This window comes from Falco naumanni, chromosome 4 (assembly GCF_017639655.2).
Source record: "Falco naumanni isolate bFalNau1 chromosome 4, bFalNau1.pat, whole genome shotgun sequence".
Lineage (NCBI taxonomy): Eukaryota > Metazoa > Chordata > Aves > Falconiformes > Falconidae > Falco > Falco naumanni.
In genome coordinates this window covers 96777873-96795908 of record NC_054057.1, presented here as the reverse complement: position 1 = coordinate 96795908, position 18036 = coordinate 96777873, and the positions used below count along the sequence as shown (strand labels likewise).

The window sequence follows — 18036 nt, the reverse complement described above, 5'->3', positions numbered from 1 at the left end:
TTGGAAAACTCACTCTTCAGGTTCAAGGAGAACGTGCATTCCTTAAAAGCAATATCCATGGGGGAAGACTTATTCTTCCCCATAGAGAGGCCGGTCCTTGCCAGTTTATCACGAGGCTGAACTGGCAGGGACTGGATGCCGGGGTGCATTCCTGCTCTATGTAAATGATGCGTGCACACACAAATCCCTCTGATTTCCTCCAAACGCTGCACACTAGGACTTCAGATGAACTGGTGAACCCCACGGGATGCATGCACATGTAAACACAGCCCAACACGTGCATGTGCAAGGCCTTACTCCAAAAATTCAGTGATGTATTTCCTACTGCATTTTGACCACATCCAGGGATTGGTGTAGAAGTTCAGGGTTGGCGCCATGACATGCTGTTGATTTTTACCTCCGTCTTCTTTGCACTTATGATTGTCATCATGTGGCATGTTAAACCTAAGAGAAAAACAGCAGCGAAAAGCAGAGTCACTTCAGTGGCAAATGTCAAGTGTTTAGCATAGCAAGAGGGACAGTGTGAACAAAACGTAAGCAAACCCAGGATTTTTTCCCAGATATGCTATTGGCAGATATTACAGAGTAAAAGCGTTACTATGCACAAATTTGTAAGTGTCAACAAGCATTGCCCCAGTGGGGTTCCTAACACTTGTCTGCAAAAAGCCACGCAGCACCCCGGTAAGCTCTCCACGCTGTGCACACGTTTAGCCAGACAAGCCCTTGAGGGAGGCTGCAGTAAGATGCAATTTCAGCTGCAGTTTCCTTTTCAGCTGATGGTTGCGATCCCGCAGGCAGGCTGGAGTTTGGCTCCACCTTCATAAAAATGGCAAGTACTGTGGGACCGAGCCAAATTGCCACGAGCTGATCTAGGGGAATAAGCTTCTCAAGGAGACAAACAACTTGAGCCCCCCGACCACCGCTGCCTGAAGCCCCTCGTGCACACAGGCAGCGCCCTGTCCGGGCTGCAAAATGTTTTCTAATGCAGTGGAATACCTTGGGCTGCGCTGATCCCTCATGCTGTTGGCCTAAATAGGGTTGCACTGGGGACAGACTTGGCTCCTATACTTTACGTGGCAGGTTTACAAAACGCCATCAGGCATCAATATCAGCCGAAACCCACACGAAGCTTGCAGCACATGACATAGTGAAGAATGTGGCAAATACGCTAACAGAGATGGAGCGGCTTAAAGCGCTTTGCTGTTTGAAGTGGAGAAGGGGAAATGACCCGGTGTGATCCTGCGTTCGAAGGCTGGGGAGTTTATATCCCATTAAGATTGCCTCCAATGAGCCACCTTTTCTCTCTGCTCCCTGTAAAAGAGCAAAGAGGCATTCCTGCCCGGCAGCACCGCTAACCCCTCCGGCAGCTCCGGGGCAGCATTCGCGAAGGAATTAGCCACAGGTTGGGTGTGAGGAACACCAAGCCTTGGGGGACCTTCTGTCAGGAAATCTCATTTAAACAAATACTACTGTGGTTAAAAATAGACCGTCTCAGCCAGCTCTCCGTGAAGAAAAAGGGAGTTTAAAACAATGAGAGATCTGTTCCCAAGTACTCATCCATCCCACACTGACAGACCTCCACCGCAGACCAGGCGTGAGGTGGCTGGGGACTGAACCAGCTGCTTAAGAGCTGTAACTGGAGGGTAAAGGACTATGTGACCTAAGGTTTTTCTCACTACCACGCTTAAAGAAAAGTCAAAACCAGTTACATTTCCACTGGAGGAGGTGTATCTTGAATGACAGCATCTTTTCTGGGAATGTCCAGCAGCATGAGATTTTCCCTTGTGTAATAGCCCAGGAGACGGGTCAGGCTTACTTATACATCCCGATCACCTGCCAGACCCCCTGGGCAAAGCCCTCCCATCACAGGCAGCGGCTGCGCTGCCTTCAGGAGCCCCACACGTGGCAGTGGGACAAGCTGTGGCAGGCTGAGGACCTGCTCTCAGAGACTTCAGTCCCAAAAGCCAGGTGAGACGTGCCTGTGCCCCTCACCCTGGTCCTCCTCAAGGCACTCAGCACCTCCCAGCTCTGGCAAAATCCTGGCTAGTCCCCATGGCTTGGCCAGGACATCATGGCTGCTGGGGCAGATTCTGCTGACATCGTGAAAAGACGCAGCAATAAGGGACATTTTGTTAGCTCTCTCCACTTGCCTAGGTGCTGCTTGGGGTACCGTGTCCCTCATCCTCCCCAAAATATGAGTCTGCTGGTTTTGCTACTCTCAGATAGGCTCTGGAGGACCCCATCACCTCCCAGAGTCACACCACAGCCTAATCGTCCTCGGTGGTGCATCTTCTACCTAAGCATATTTATCTCCTCTCAAATAATTAGGCTCAGCAGGTACCAAGTCCTAGCCCGGCTGGCAAGCTCTAGCTAGCATAAATCTTGGGCTATTTAAATGTAAATGTATTTAGATAAAACGTACACATGGCCAAGTTCATGTGCTATTGTGAAAGCAGTGCTCAGTCCGTTATCTTCACTAATTGAACAGCTCCTGTATGGGTCACAGACTGTACCCAGCTCTGCCAGACCTAGGAGAGAACAAAGAGGTTTACAATAGAAAAAGAAATGTTGCCCACGGTTCAGCACAGGCAACTAACATTGTCACTACAAAAAAAGTTGTTAAAAGACAAAGAAAAGCTTTTCCTTACCCAGAGTATCACATTTGTCGTGCGCTCTACAAATATCCTGTCTGAAAGCAGAACAGACCTGACACATTAATTTTCAATGCAGCAGTGGATTAAGGTACAAGCACAATAACAACATCCAAAAGCAATTCTTGGTCCTCCAATGGACTTTTCTCATGCTGGTTTGCCACATTGTCCTGTCAGAGTCCGAACCAACTCCCTACCCCAGTTTTTCATCTTATGCTGAATCCACGGGCATACCTTGATTAGTCCTGAACCTCTCAAATTCACCTACTGCCACGGTGGACACATTATCCCAATCCTGCTCACAGTTACGTTGCTCCCACAATTGCAAATGTTATTACACCCACATCAAAACCCGAACACTTCCCATAGCTGGATATATTATATGTTCACAGCCTCTAACTCGTAACTGGTCACAGTTTTCATGAGAATATTCACCATACCTGGTAACAAGCACAGCTGTGTCATGTTGGAGGTGACTTCCTTCAGGGTGGTTCTGGGATTGCTGCCACTGGCAAAAGTTTTTTAATGTTGTCTGGGCATTGTAAGATATTGCAGGACCATCCTAATAAGCAACACAGAGAAAGCAGGTATTTTAATTATTTGCCGCAATGCTCACTACAAATGCTACGGTCAAACAGAAGGTGAAGAAAATCACTTCCATTACCTGTTCATTATGTATCACGACCAATTTCACAATAACAATATTAATTAAATTTCCAATGCTTGGGTCTTTGTAGATAGAAGCCACCTGTTTCAAAAAGAAATATTCAGAATTATTGCTAACGTTCAAAGAGACAAATAATTAAGACAACACATGAATGTTTTCCATTTTGCAACTGTTTTTCTCTCGAGCTGCTCTTCTGTACCACTCAGTGCTCCAATGCTACTTGGAGACACCTGCCATAAGAGCAATTTTAGAATGAAACAAACCTGCTGGTATCACAGAAACCCAACGTTTCTTTTTTGCTTTAGCACACATTTCACCAAATTACAGGATCATCCTGCTCTGAGGTACAATGACCAGCCAAGACTCTCAAAAGCAACTTATTCTCTCAAGTGCCTCATTTTGACATGGATGGTTTTAGACCACATATTCAACGGCACTTCTACCCTCAAATAGGATGAAAATTCCCCCAGTGACACAGCTATGCTGGATACTCACTTCCAGTCGCTCTGCATCTACAGAGCTGCCTTGGGGACTGCACTACTGCATCTTAGTGCCAGCAGCTGCTAAAATCCTTGTCCTCAGCCTGGAAAGCCAACTCCAAGCACTATGCTAAGGATCAAGGTGACCACTGGCTCCTCCTCCTTGCAACACCAAGGGAAGTCAGGCAACTGCATAACCTACTAGCACCAGTCTCTTGGAAGACCCAGTCCCCAAGAGAACATTTTTAATTCAGCTGCTATTTCACACGGGCTTAAATAAAGAGTACAGCGTGTACAGGACTGAAGGGCCAGTGATACTTCCCACGCTGCCTGGGGTTCAGAAAGCTGGAAGGGAGAGGTGTGGGAAGGGTTAGGAAACATGATGGGTCTAGGAAGGCAGATGAGTCCAACCAGTGCTGCCCAGCCAAGCCTTACTCTAATCCCAGCATTACCTCTGCGCCTGGCCAAGGCTAACTGACAGTATTACACACGAACACAGCAGAAAGGGTGCTGTGACCTCTAGAAAATGATCCGGGGGTGTATCTACTCCCCGTAGTTGAATACTCACTATTGACATTAACGTTAAGACATAGTGCTGCAGATTAGCTCCATGGTAGGCGACCATCCTGCTGTCAGCCACCACCATCACCTCCACAAACCGAGGGTAGGAGAGAAACCGCTTTGTTCGCTTGTGGCTCTTCTTTTCACTGACGCTCCCAGTCTTGTTACTATCTGCAGAAAGTGAGTTCACTTCCAGGCTGTGTTTCAACATCTCCACGTCGGATAATATGCTGCTTTCTGCCCACTGTCTTCTCCAGTGTTTCCGCTTGTTCTTTTTGTGACTGTGTTCATGATCTATGATGAAAAAGCAGACAAAACCATAAAGCACATTATGGAGTGTATGAAGTTAATGCCACACGCACGTTATGTCAAAATACCTATTTGCTTCAATGAAGAGTTAGCAGGCTTGTTCCAAACGGCTAACCAAACCAGAAGCACCCTGTGGGAGCCCACCACGTAATCCAGCACCTAAGGCTTTTCTTAATTTTTAAAGTAACCTTACAGAAGCCAACGGCACTTGAAGGCAGACATTCACGTAAAGGCTTTCGGGCAGCAGAGCTGTCCCCTTGGCCGCGGAGGAAGGATGGAGCCTGGGCTGTGGGTCAGCGTAACGCGACGTGAGCCCGGCGATGGTAATTAGCCACTGCAGCAGCAGTGTGAGGATTCTGGGCACGTCCAAGGTGGCCAGGAAACCACAGGAAACAAAGGTCCAAATCCTGTATTTCTAACTCAGGCATGAAGGACGGCAGGATTTGGCCTTCATAGCGAAGCAATTATATGATTTATTTCTGTCTCTAACAATAACACGGCTGGGCTTCACGTCCGTCCCCCCCCCTTTATTATTCTGTGCTACGGGAATGGTAAAGGTCATCTAATAGCACAGCTGCCACCAGCTAAAGAATAGAATTCAGGAAGTCTCACATATACTGTTTTTGATATTCAATTAGGCCAAACATAAAAGCAGCCTGAAAATATACTCCATGCTGATACAAAGACGACAAAGTGAAGAGGCAGAACAGGCAAATAAAACATATGGAACATGTACAATTAAGATTTACCATCTGATTACTATGTAATTATAGCATTATTTAAATGTAAGAGCAAAATCAGTCTTACTTGATGCCACTTAATTTTTAATCAGTTCATCATAGGAAGTAGCTAATTGAATGTGATTCATCCATGAGAGACTGTTCGCTTCTGCATTTAATATAAAGCCAGATCTGAACTACTCATCTAAGACTCCAGGCTACAACCTTCATGCTCTTTGTAGCTTTAGCTTAATTTCGTCATGGTGGTGAAAAAAAATCACATTTCCTTATCTGACCCACTGAGTAGGTTAGAGGAAGCATAATATTAGGGAACAAAGGAATATTCAATGCTCGAACAAGATTGAAATGATAGGAAACTTCTTAGGTTTTTTTTTTCTGTGCAGTTTCCTTTTAGGATATTTTGTAATGATTTAAAAAAAATAAATACATTCTCTAATATCAAGGCAGGCAAAGGGGGTCAGCCAGCTTCTACCTATCTGAAAAATACTATCCTTTTGCCCTACGTGTAAATAGGCAATAGAATATTTAAGAATTAAATGCTGTCTACTCTACACTACCCAAGTCCTACAAATTCCCCTTTCTCAATATAGTCCAGACTACCTTAATACAGCAGAGAGTCCGCAGTTATTTGAGTAAGAATTCCAGAAAGCCAATGGCATTTGTGGTTATAATTGGATTGCCCTAGTTCCTCTGCACTAATCAATGCCCTTGTGTTGGCAAGGTTGCGCTCTCATGCTGGCACGGCTTCATGGGCAACCGTGACATTATCCCGACTTCAGTGCCAATCAGCGCAGGAAGCCAACTATGCATACAAATAACTTAAAGGTGAGAAGACGACCGGACTGAGGAGAAAGTGCTAACCTCAGCCCTTCAGCCAGTTCCCCCCCTCTCTGCACCCTCAGCCAGTCAGTTCAAGTTCCCTTTTAAGTTACTTAACTTCCAAAATAAACAGGTGCTCAAGGAAAAACATGTTAAGGATGGGGAGATGGGGAGATGCTCAACAGGGCTTGAGCAAGGCTGCCGTGCAAAGGCAGGGCTCTGCACCATCTGCCACCGCTGCTCCACAAAGCCCCAGATGGGACCACAGGTCTCAGGTATCTCCTCCGCCAGCCAGCCAGGAGAAGGGAGGTTAGATGTCAAAAGAAGATGGAAATGCAAAGGATTCTTTGAAGAGACACCTGTTATATGGGAGGTGTTTAAAAGAAATTAATTGATATTCGCTAAGCTTGAACTGAAATGCTGCAGCTAGTGTTGTCACATTCTCAAAAATAACCCCCAAAACCACCCCACCCAAAAACCAGAGAGGTCCACATGAAATGCCACATCTGGTTCCAAGAGCCCCAACCTGACCCACCATGCAGAAGAACCAGAGCCAACACAGCCAGGCATGCCCAGCACAGAGGAAAAACCACCCTTCTTTCTGTTGCAGTGATCTGGCACGGTGTCACAGAATCACAGCATCGTTCGTGTTGGAAAAGACTCTAAGGATCATTGAGTCTGATCATTAACCTAACGCTGCCAAGTGTCGGTACAGTATTGGTGTACCTCCCCCGTCTGGCACAGAAAGCAAGCCAGCCACATCATCCCTTCAAAAAACAACTTTTATTTTTTTTCCCAGGTATGAAATTGCTCCAACACTTCCAGCATGCCATTTGGACAAGTCACGTATAGTATGTTTGCCAGCCTAGTTACTGTAAAACCAAGCACAAACGAGTGGGATGCATTGCATGTAAAGCCACTCCTGGACTTTGATAGTAGTGAACTGTTATCTTCACCCATCTTTCTTGCATATAACTACACTCAGAGACGGTGCACATTCACCTGTAAAAAATTAATCACTAATGGCAGTGCACTGCTCTCAACCCATCCATAAAACTCCCACCAGTGTTAATGGGAGTTGCAAACAGGCACTGCCACTACTCCATCTGCCTGATGCTGTTGATCATCTCGCTCTGTTACAACAGCCCCAACAGAGATGCTCTTACTGCACAGTGCAGCATACTGCTGTTTAATCAAGCAGAAGTGAAAATTTCTCACATTACACAAGAAACCTGCAGTTTTACAGCAACAGCTTCGTACCACCACACACAACAACAAAGAAGGGTGTGATGTTTTTCCAACTGGTTTTGCTTTTTTTTTCCCCCCCTCTACTGTGTTAATATATTAACAGAAATCGGGGAAAAAAAAATGGTTTGCTCGGTAAGCTCTCAGTCTCTGCAAATGACCTGAAAAACATCTACCTACACATGGCAGTAACTGGATGGGTTTAAGCAACAAAACATTTTCTTTAATTTGTGGAAAAACCAAACCCCAATGAGTAGACAAACACTTTAAAACCACGCAAACTACAGACCAATAATTCAAGTATTAGGCAAGCCTATGCACAGTTAATATTCATTTAAGAGGTGGCTAAAAGGCTGCTGCAATAATGCCCATGTCATTGCTTGCTTTACTAAGACAGTTCTATGGTGTTTGCACTGCCTTTAGAAAGATCTGGAGGTGTAGGTTTTTTGGGTTTTTTTTTGGCTTGGCTTCTTCTTTATTGTGTGGGACTTAAAAAGGAGACCCAATTCTGTGACAGGGATATTCCTTTCTGATGACACCTTCCCACCCATGCCATTTATTTTTGCTTGTGGAAGAAGCCTCAGTCCAGAGCCCACTGAGGTGATTTATGGATGATTCCTGTTGATTAATGGACTTTGGATCTATCCCAAGGGAGAGGGCAGGGGAAACTCAAGCCCTGTGCAAGTACTTTGCATGAAAGGGTGACAGGGCAGAGCCAGGGACTGCTTTTGAAATAGTAGCTATTGTTATGCTAAAACCAAAAATTAAAAGAAAGAGTGATCGCTTATCCCAACAGTTCTAATCCTTTCCATTTCTACATTAACTTGTCCTTGGAATAGAAAGCAATTTGCACAATTAAATAAGACATGTGACAATGCAAGCAATTCCAGTTCAGCTCCGAGTTCATGAGAGCTGGACATAGCAGGGGAGGGAGGTAAAAGAGAGAGAGAGCAAGATGCGGGGTGTGTGTGGAAATCAATTTCTCAAGTTAATAAAACTAACAGTCTCCCCCTACTAGAAAAGGAACACGGTCCTTTCAAACCGACCCACTATCATACCTTTTCCAAACGTGTGACCTAGGATTTTTAACACAAAGTTTGCTGCTCAGTGGTTGGCCCTTAACGCTCCCAGACCTGCTCTGATCCAGCTGCGCAGATGATAAAACTATCGTTTGGAAGTTAATTATTTATTGCACACCTCCATAAAGCAGATCAGAATTGAGCTGAGCTCCCCCCAGGCAGGCAGGCAGAGTGTGACCTGCCTCCCTCCACTCGAGCAGGAGCCACGGCAGCAAACTCTGCCCGAAGGGCTCGGTCCACTCTGCGGCTCCAGCTTTAACTTGAAAACTCCAGTCTTCAACCCACACTTTTAGGCTCTTCTTGCTAGGAAATGGGATGGAGACCAGCTCCCTCTTTAAGACCCAAACAGATCCTAAGCTGGACCAAAGGATTTTTCTAGCCCTGGGTCTGTTTTAATTCTGTATCAATATGGTTTATATCTCTATCTTTCAATGTATCTACAGATATATCTCAGATGAATTTGCACAAGGCCAAATTCTCACATTTGTTACTGTGGGTGTGCTGTTGGGGCCAGCATCACCCAGAGCTGAACATCCCTTTGCTGCCAGCAGCTTCTCACCCTGCTCAAGACAACAGCCAGTGACGGTAACGTAACGAGGGAGCAGCAACTGCCTTGCTCTGCACCACACTGAGATGACCAGTCCTATGAGCAGGACTAATCCTGCCTTCCCTCTGGATAGCCCCTTGACTGTGCAGTCGGAGCTGCTGCTGCAGCTAGAAGGGGAGCACAGGCTTTATTGATAGAGGCGAGAGCAATGACCTACATCGGAAGGGAAATGAAGGAACTAGGCCAGCCAAAATCCAAAGAGAAAGATACTCTGCACTACCACTGAAAATGAAAGTTTGCTTGATTTTTCCAATCTGCAAACCAGAAAGCGTTCAACTGCAAATTAGCCCGAACCCATTTAGCAAAGAGATCAACTGGAGTTTCAGCCTTCATCATCGAGAGCTGGACAAAACTGCATAGACCAAACTTTCATGGTTGGAACTATTGGAAATGCAATAAAATACCAGACCTTTCACAAGTGCCACTATTAGAGCAATACAAAGGAGGGAAACTTGAATTTTCCCGGTGTTGTTCATACTCTCTATGAATTAGGAAACAGTCTGGGCTTAGAAGAGTTCCCTCCCAAACCATTCCAGGACAACCAAAATATTGACCTTCTTAACAGTTTTCTTTGCTGCTAAGAGAAACATTTGCACAAATGGATCATAAGCCCTCATGACCCAGGCAAACCTGCCTGTTAATTTTCTCATCTTCCTTCACTTTGAATTTTGCACATACACTTTTCTAAGTGGATTCCTAGATGTTCAGATCCTCAGAAAGGTCCACGTCCAGGACCACCGGCTGCTGAAGTCAGTCCTCCGCATCAAGCCCAGAGCCTGGAACTTGTTTCTGTAATGTGTGAAAATACTCTAAGGCCAGAAATTAACACTATAGAGCCATGAGCAGTTTAGACTGGCATGAAGCATCACTGATACAAAAATCAGCAGTGCCACCTCCTTTCACCCAACTGCAGTCTGTGGTGGCTTCGGCTATAGAGACCCCAACCTTGGAAGTGCTAAAGCTCGAGGTGATGCTGAAGGCCCCTATGTCTTTCAGGGTGATTCTGCCTTTCTTCCTGCTGCTTGAGCCAGAACACTTGAGGACCACGGACTTGCACAGTTAGCACCAATCGACTTCCCTTAGTAAGAAAATATTCTGGTTTTGTGCCATGTAAACCACCAAAGACCACACATACTCTAGACGTTTCCTTTCCTGATGATGTATGTGAGAATGCATTCCAGCTTTAAAGAATTTTTTTCTGCCTAAGGTAAAAAGTTGTACATGAAAGCTATCAATTTTGCACAACAGACAGAAACTAGATTAATGAACAAAACAATAAATTGCCTCTTTGAGAAAGCAGATAGTAACACATGAGCTGAGCATGTGGCAGAAAATGATTCAAGATCATCTTAAAGACAAAATAATTAAAGAACTGCACCTCACAACCGCAAGGCACAAAAGCACCATTCAATTGGTACAAAATTGGTTTAAAGTATAGCTGACAGAAAGTTACAGTGCTGAAAAATCACTGAAACCAGTTCCATAATCCACCGGTTCAGGAAGAAAAACATACTAGCTCTGTAGAATGACTAAAAAAAACATAGCAAAATACCCTCAAGACCTACCCTGACACTGCAAAGGGCTGAGCAGTTTGCTAAAGTACATCCCGGCATTTCACCTGCGAGTAGACATGTATGTGAGCCAGCTTGTAGGTCAGACCAGTATGAATACACCACAGCCAGGCTGACGTGCACTGGTGGCATTTCAGCACATCAGGAAAACAGCCAGGGCTGCCTGGCTAACCAAATCTACCTATCTGTCCGCAGAGCTCAGAGTTCAGAGGTTGCGCCTGCTGAACCTGGCTTCTGCCTTGCAAGCCACCAGAGCTCCCGAACTCCCACGCTTGCTCCTAACGCAACTTTCAATGCATAACAGTCACAAGTCCGCCAACACGTTGTCCACGCTCAAGCCTAGTGATACCTATGAGGTGCCATAATGACGAGAACACCACTGAGATCACCACAACTTCGTACTGGCACTCGGTAAAAGATGAGGGAAAACATCCCATTAGAAAGAAAGAGTTTCCCTAGCGACTGGCCACAGGGATGCTGGTAATGACAATACAGGCACGTGGGAAGAGAACTCACAGAATAATCCGCCCGTTTATTTTCACTAGTATCTGCCACAGGGTACAGATGGAAAGTACCAAAGTGATACCTCTCAGCTTCTCCCACCTGCCCTTCTTCAGCAGATGTTCACACAGATGATGCAATTTTGCAGCTACTTTTTACAAGTATGCCCATTTTGATTCCAGGAGAATAATCCATGTTTAAGTTGCAAAACAATAACCAACCAATAATAATCTGTTTAGTCACCATCTTGGGCTTCTACCATGCCAGCTGGATGCTCAATACATTTTCAATACTAAGAGTAACAACAACAAAAGTTGTGCACCTGCTTATAGCTCACATTGAGAAATTTTAGAACAAAACCACAGCAATGGGATCTGTGCATAATTAGCTGCAATCAAATGTTTTCACTGAAGTCAATCTAATACCTTGTTTCACTTGCTAAACACCACAGAAAGACAGCAGAAACATTACAGCCTGATCCCTTTCCTGACTCATTATGGGAAAAGCTTGTGTTTGACATCCCAGGCCCATTTGACCAAGTACTAGTTGGCTGTAACTGCCCTATTACCTCAACAGAAAGCCAGAAATAGAATTAATTACATTAGCATATGGGACTTGTGACGTGACTCTCTCATTTGCTGGTTTTGGGAGGGAAGGAAACCTGAAATAATTACTATCTGACTATAAATTACAATTCACTTCCTTAAGATGAGAAACTTTTCTGAGAGAAAGAACGATGTCAATGTTTTACCCTGAGGCCAGAAGCAAAGCTGACAGCTTAAACAGGCCTTTGAAAGAGCTCGAGGATTGCTCAACCTGGAAGCAAAGGCTTAGGAAAACCTCCCTCCTGATCTGCAGCCCCACGGTTACGTGAGACCCAGCAGTACAGAAGTTGCCTGAAGACCTGCCTGGAAACAAGACATCTAGAACGTGAAGTTCTGCTAGATGAAGGAGCTGAAAACCAAAATAAAGTCAAAGTTGGAAGCAAGATGAACAGTCCAAAAGAAACAGAAAAAATACAAAAGAGCTCTAGACCAACAGATTGACTGCAAAGCATCCAGGACTTCACCACGGACCGCTCACAAGGGTACAAACACCGAGCCTTGTGGAAAAAGCATTCAAAATTTCTGCCTCAAAACTGTTATAAAATAAGAATCTAACACATACAAATGGTCTGTAGGATGAGTATGAGATTCCCACCTCTGGCCCGTTTGGCCCTGTGCCCCACCACTGCCAGTTCTAACACTGGCTATACACCTCAAACCACAGCTTAGGCAGGAGCGAGACATCATCTACCTGCGCCAACGAGAGACCCCATTACATGGAAAAGGCCAAAGCCAGGCTTTAGCCATGGTGCTGGACCCCCAACACATCCTCCCCAGGGCACCTCCCCAGTCACAACACTGATAACCGATTAACAAACCCACAACCTGGCAACCTCAACCTGCCCACCCTTTCCCAAGCACGTGGGAACACACTGCCAGAGCCATCTCCTGGTTGTGCCATGGGTTCACCAATGACTTCCCACATAGCTGGGTGGCACTGGGAGAGCGATGACAACCATCTGTAGGGGCTGAGCAGGCTGGTGTTAATTCTCACACAGAAACAGGATCACAATCATCAACCTGGCAGCACCAGGCATTTGCTTGCTCAAGATGCAGGGCTGTGCTCCTCTGCTCTGGTGGCTTCTCAGTATCACGTTCAGTGGGAAGGGTTTTTAAGGTTACCATGAAAAGGTCATCTATTACAAATTACTCATTAACGCAGCTGAAAAATCCGTGACATATTACTGATTACGTCTGTGTCGCGCTAGCTCAGCAGCAAGACTTGGTCCACACTGACAATCTGTCTTGTGCTTTTCATCGCAGCCTTCTCAACACAACTTACAGCTTCTCTCCTCCTCACCCAGATGAGTACATTACACATTACATGCCCTTGTGGAGCTGCTGTGCCTGGCCACGCATGTGCTGCCTCCTGAGCAGTCAAACCGCTTTAACACCTCACAACTGAATAGTCAGTTGCAAATTTGAGACCCTTTTGCATCCATTTCTGGCAAGTACTGGGACATGCTAAGCCTCCATCCAGGCTGTGCCCAGCAGCCGCCTATGCTGGTAACGCTTGGTGTGTTTTGGAAAGCGACCTCGGCAGCTGAATCACCAGGCTTCCCCACCTCCGCCAGCAGCAGGTGCGGGCACAGCCGGCTCTGTGCAGGTAAGATCTGCTCCGTCCTGCACTCATCTGAGCTTGCTTCCAAGATCTCACCACCTCAGTGCGAATTGCTGGAAGGCCTCTTTGCTGGCTACAGCCCCTTTGGCTCTCCTCCAGGACTAGGAAAAAGCTCTAATCATCTTCCTACTAGTTTGGCACCATCAGAGTGTTATTGCTGCTTCTGCATGAGGAATTTTGCCCGTGGTGGATATTCCCGCTTTAAGCACTCTCATTAAGGAGCCAGGACTCTGTAAGATCCTCACACGCAGCCCCAGAGCTCAGGTCTAACACACCAGCCTCAGGACGTGCACAGCTGGCCAGCAACAAGCCATGGGAACAGCTAGCCCTCGCTATATGTTCAGTCCTTGATTTATTCAGCTCAGCCACAGGTGGGTCTTGAATACAAAAGAATTATGAAAAATGAGGCAAAACCAGGGAGGCTTTTCACTAACGAAGCTGGGAAGGGAATGGAAAGCACAGATCAGGAGAGCAGCAAACTGAACGCAGTGGGAACAAAGAAGGAGCTGCCCAAAAGAGTTCATTCAGGAGTCCTGCACCAGGGTCACAGCAAACGCCGCAAGGAATTTGCAAAGTTTGGAGCAATGAAATAGCTGAGCATGCAGCAGAAGCAGGGTGACGAGAAAGCCCAACTTTTGCATTTATACCCATGGACACAGGGCAACTGTGGCTCGGTGCCCCCAGGCAGGTGGAGGCCACATCTGTCTCAGAACGAGGGGTGGCCAGCAGGCAGAAGGATTGGGCAAGATTCAGTAAAAAGCTAAACCTATGACAAAATCCAAGAAAACTGAAAGAACCCCAGAGAAACCAACAACCAAAATATACGTATAAACATATCAGCGACAAAAGAAGTGGGAAAGGTGAGAGAAAGGAGAGGCAGCAGAAAGGAACACAAGATGCAGAGCAAGAGGTGGCTGAAGTGCTTTATTTAGGTGACAACCACAGGCAGTGTCCTGCTGGCGTGTGGAGCTGGACATCTCTCTGCAAGACCAAACCTCTGTGGGTTCACATGGAAACTGGTGGGTAGGGCTCGCCAGTCTGTTCCTAGCGGGATGTCAGACTGGACCTGGGGGTGGTGGTGTGGTCAGAGAGCTGCTGCCGGCCTCCTGAATCCAGCCATCACGGCAGGCACAGCTCCCCGCGGTGCCGCAGGATGCAGCTACACGCCTTTTATCATTGGAGTCAGATTGTTCCCCCGCGGGGCGCAGGAAAGCTCCACTCTCCTGCTTTGCAACGAGCCACTTCCTTTTTTTCTTTTTTTAGGATCAGAATTTCTTTCCTCTTCCTCCTCCACCTCAAAAAAGCGGATATTTAATAATTTGGATCGGAAGAGCTCGCTATCCTGAAGCGATGGGTGGTAGCGGCGCTGCACCTAGTGACATCATGCTGTCAGCCTGGCCAAGTCTTCATCCCGCCAGGGCTATTCAGTGAAACACAACTAATTACTCTGCCAGATCCTTGACCAGATGACAAATTGATTCACGGTACTAACGAAAAGAAGGGAAGGAGGAGAAATTGCACCATTTCCTATGACTGAAACTACATTAACCATTACCCCAAGGAAAACTTCGTCAAAAGTTTTTATTGTGGCAGTTGAGCTATACGCCAGACGGCTGAAGTGCATTGCCAGGAGACCCCGGCGCAGTGCTATGAAAGTTCATGTGCAGAGCACGGTTTGCATTTGATATCCGTCAGCATTCAGAAGAGAAAGATCTTTTTTCAGAACATCTGCAGAGTATCTCATATGTCAGAGGACCTAAAACTGTTATCAGAAACTGCTAATTAAAACTTCAGAAAATCAAATACCTGTTTTTCTAAGCTGACCAGAGGAGGTCAGAAAGTAAAAGTAACACCAGGGAGACCACTAGAAATGAAAGCTTTTACTCAATCTGTCAGTCAGCTCGCGAGGGAAACTTTTCCTGGATACTGCGAGAAGTCTGTAATTACATCATCATGGCACGGGCACACCAGTGTGTTGCTTAATAATAATTTCCAGGAAGACTGCTATCAGAAATCCATTCTTAATAGCACCACTGCCTGGCAACATGGGCTCCCCTGCTCACTGCAGGGTGGGTACCTCAGATTTCCCTCACGCGAATTTCCTCTGAGCAAATTTCACTCCCTGCCAGAAGCTGGCAATGCAAACGCACCTTTTCACACGTTATTCTGACAAAGGACTGGATTTACACAACACCCTACAGCTATAACAAACTCCTAAACTCTCATGAAAACATTCTTCTCCAGCAGGAGTGACAGATGCACCCTGAGCAAAACAGTAAGCACTGCTAGATTTTGTATTTTCCCCTCTGTTCCAAAGACGTGAGAGACCTTCTCTCCACCAGATGTAACCCCAAGGGGAACACCAAAGGTCAGCATTGCCCAAGCTGCCCTGCACTTGCTCCTTAAACAAAGTGGCTAAGACTTGTTCACCACACACATGTGACCAAAGCATCCTTCCCTTTCAAAAACCTGGACAACGTCAAAAGGGAGAGGAAGAGATGGAGGGGAAGAGGACAGGAGGACCAGTAAAATTGTCACGCCTATCTGGAACCCTTAACCCTGTATTTGAGAGGCGAGACTTCCTCCCTCCTCTACACAAAGCAACTGAGAAGTGCAAGGAAACAAAGACAAGCAAGAGGCAAAGCATATTGGAAAAAGAGAGAAAGAGATGGATACCACGCAGGTAATATCATGGATGGAGTACTATTCTTGCGAATCATGATCCAGAAGAATAATACCCTAAACGGGAGGCATGGAACAGTGGGGTGAAATACAGTAGACCGTTATTACAGCACAAAGTAAAGTCCACAGCGAAAGTCAGAGCCCTCCCAGCTACCTTTGATTCAATGAGTCCTGTGATCTGCTGCTCCGTTCCTCCAAGGGCTACTGATGCAATGTGCCAGATTCCGTGTTTCTTTCCAACTGTTCTGAGTCTCCTGCATCTGATCTCAAAGAAGGGAGCAGAAACAGCTGGAAGAGAGAAACCAGAATGGCATAGTCCAGCAGCAACCCTTGGAAGAACAAACAACAACAGCCTTGTGAGAGGTACCACTGTCCCCCAGCACGTATGCTTGCATGTAGACACGTATCCACACATCTTCTAGAAGAAACACATGTTGCTAGTGCATCAGCTCTGGCTGGTCACAGAGCACCAGAGCATCTTCTGACTTAGCGCAAGCTGGACAGCACGACCGCGATCCACAGTCACAGGTGCCAAACAAGTCACACGTGCTAAATGAAGTCTAAGTTTGGCACCACACTTCTCCTCCAGTGGTACCTTTACTCCCTGAGCAACTCCACCTACTTTGTAGCACATGAGCAGCCTGCAGCCCACGCAAGGAAAGCCAGTCAAGGTCTACTCTGCTAGCTCCTGTAGATCTAGCTGCAGGCCAAAGGAGGATGGAAAAACAGCAAGTGAAACAGGAGACCAAAGGAATAAGCTTCTTCAGAGAGAACTTAAGCGTTTGCTGCCAAAGGAGAGGATTAGTTTTGAAAAATCAGGAAGTCAACGAAGCAAAGAGCAGCAGGAGGCCACTGCAGATAATAGGGACAGTAGGAGCATGGCTATTGCTCACCAAGGCACGTGAAGGGGAGATGAAAAGGCTTGTGCTCTTTCATATGTGCAAAGACTAGAAAGAGGAAGCGAGGAGGTCAGGGAGATGGTGCTGGTGGAGGAAGGGCCACGAGGAGAAAAAAAGCCTTTGAAAATGAGCCACGGAAAAGTGATTAATAAGGGAAAAACCATCAGGGTTGACGTTAGGACCTTCTCAATCCCGCTAGAAAGAAATAGGACATTGCGACTCACAACCAGATTTAGGGAGGGAAAACCAGGAGCACAGCAAGACCAAGGCAGAAGGATGTCATTTAAAGGACAGACATAGAATTTCAGACAGAGTGAAAATCAGATTAGGATAGTTAGGAATTACATGTAGGAGAAGACAGAAGGCAAGTTTAAAGGCTCGTGGGATTTTTAAGGCAAGACAGCCCAACGGATCTCTTGCCAGCCTTACAGCCAGAATGAAATTGAAACCGCAACATCTTTCCTAACCACAACTTCCTTATAACTGATTACTAGAAAGCACGGGCGCACCACGTCTCTCCGGTACAGCAGTACCACCGTGAGCCCGGTCCTAGCGCATGCGGCACCATTTCTAGAGGGGTTCCTCAACTCCACATCCTTTCTGCCCCACGCAGACCTACTGGCTTTTTACTGCCAATTAGTTCCCTTTCATAAGTGCCGAGTTATCAAGGGCAGTAACGAAACGAGTACCTGGAGTATCGCAAGTCTGCCTGTCCCCTGAAGAGTTGGTTGGAGGCGTGCGGTGTCGGTAGACTAGATGTGGTTTATTATGCTCTTCTTCGTACTCCTGTTCTTCGAGTGATAGCAGTGGCTCTACAAAATAGTCCCCATCATCAGACTTGAATGTGCCTAGCTGAGAGGGACCAGAAAGGAACAGGCAGTCAGCTTTGGGCAACAACAACCCAAGCAGGACTACCCAACAACGCCAGCAGTTGAGGAGGGCGATGCGCCAGTGCCCCATTCTGCAGCGACCCCTGCAAAGGCACAGCTGCAGCTCCAGC

The 18036-nt window shown here is 46.4% G+C and overlaps 1 protein-coding gene across 8 annotated transcripts in view; it reads right to left on the bottom strand.

Annotated features, from left to right (window-relative positions):
• Positions 1-18036, bottom strand: part of ADAMTS9 (ADAM metallopeptidase with thrombospondin type 1 motif 9) — an 86212-nt gene that overhangs the window by 66390 nt on the left and 1786 nt on the right. For 7 of the 8 annotated variants that reach the window (XR_005827295.1, XM_040589533.1, XM_040589536.1 and 4 more), the window contains exons 3-9: positions 17726-17888; positions 4366-4652; positions 3316-3399; positions 3092-3213; positions 2649-2689; positions 2423-2528; positions 298-444 (exon numbers count right to left, since the gene is read on the bottom strand). Coding sequence is in view for 7 of the 8 variants with exons in the window: in XM_040589533.1 (XP_040445467.1) it covers positions 298-444; positions 2423-2528; positions 2649-2689; positions 3092-3213; positions 3316-3399; positions 4366-4652; positions 17726-17888 (950 nt within the window). In the remaining variant the exon portion in view is untranslated. Of the gene's footprint in view, positions 1-297; positions 445-2422; positions 2529-2648; positions 2690-3091; positions 3214-3315; positions 3400-4365; positions 4653-16291; positions 16394-17725; positions 17889-18036 lie in introns of those variants that run through there. The other variant, XM_040589539.1, reaches the window with a different exon arrangement.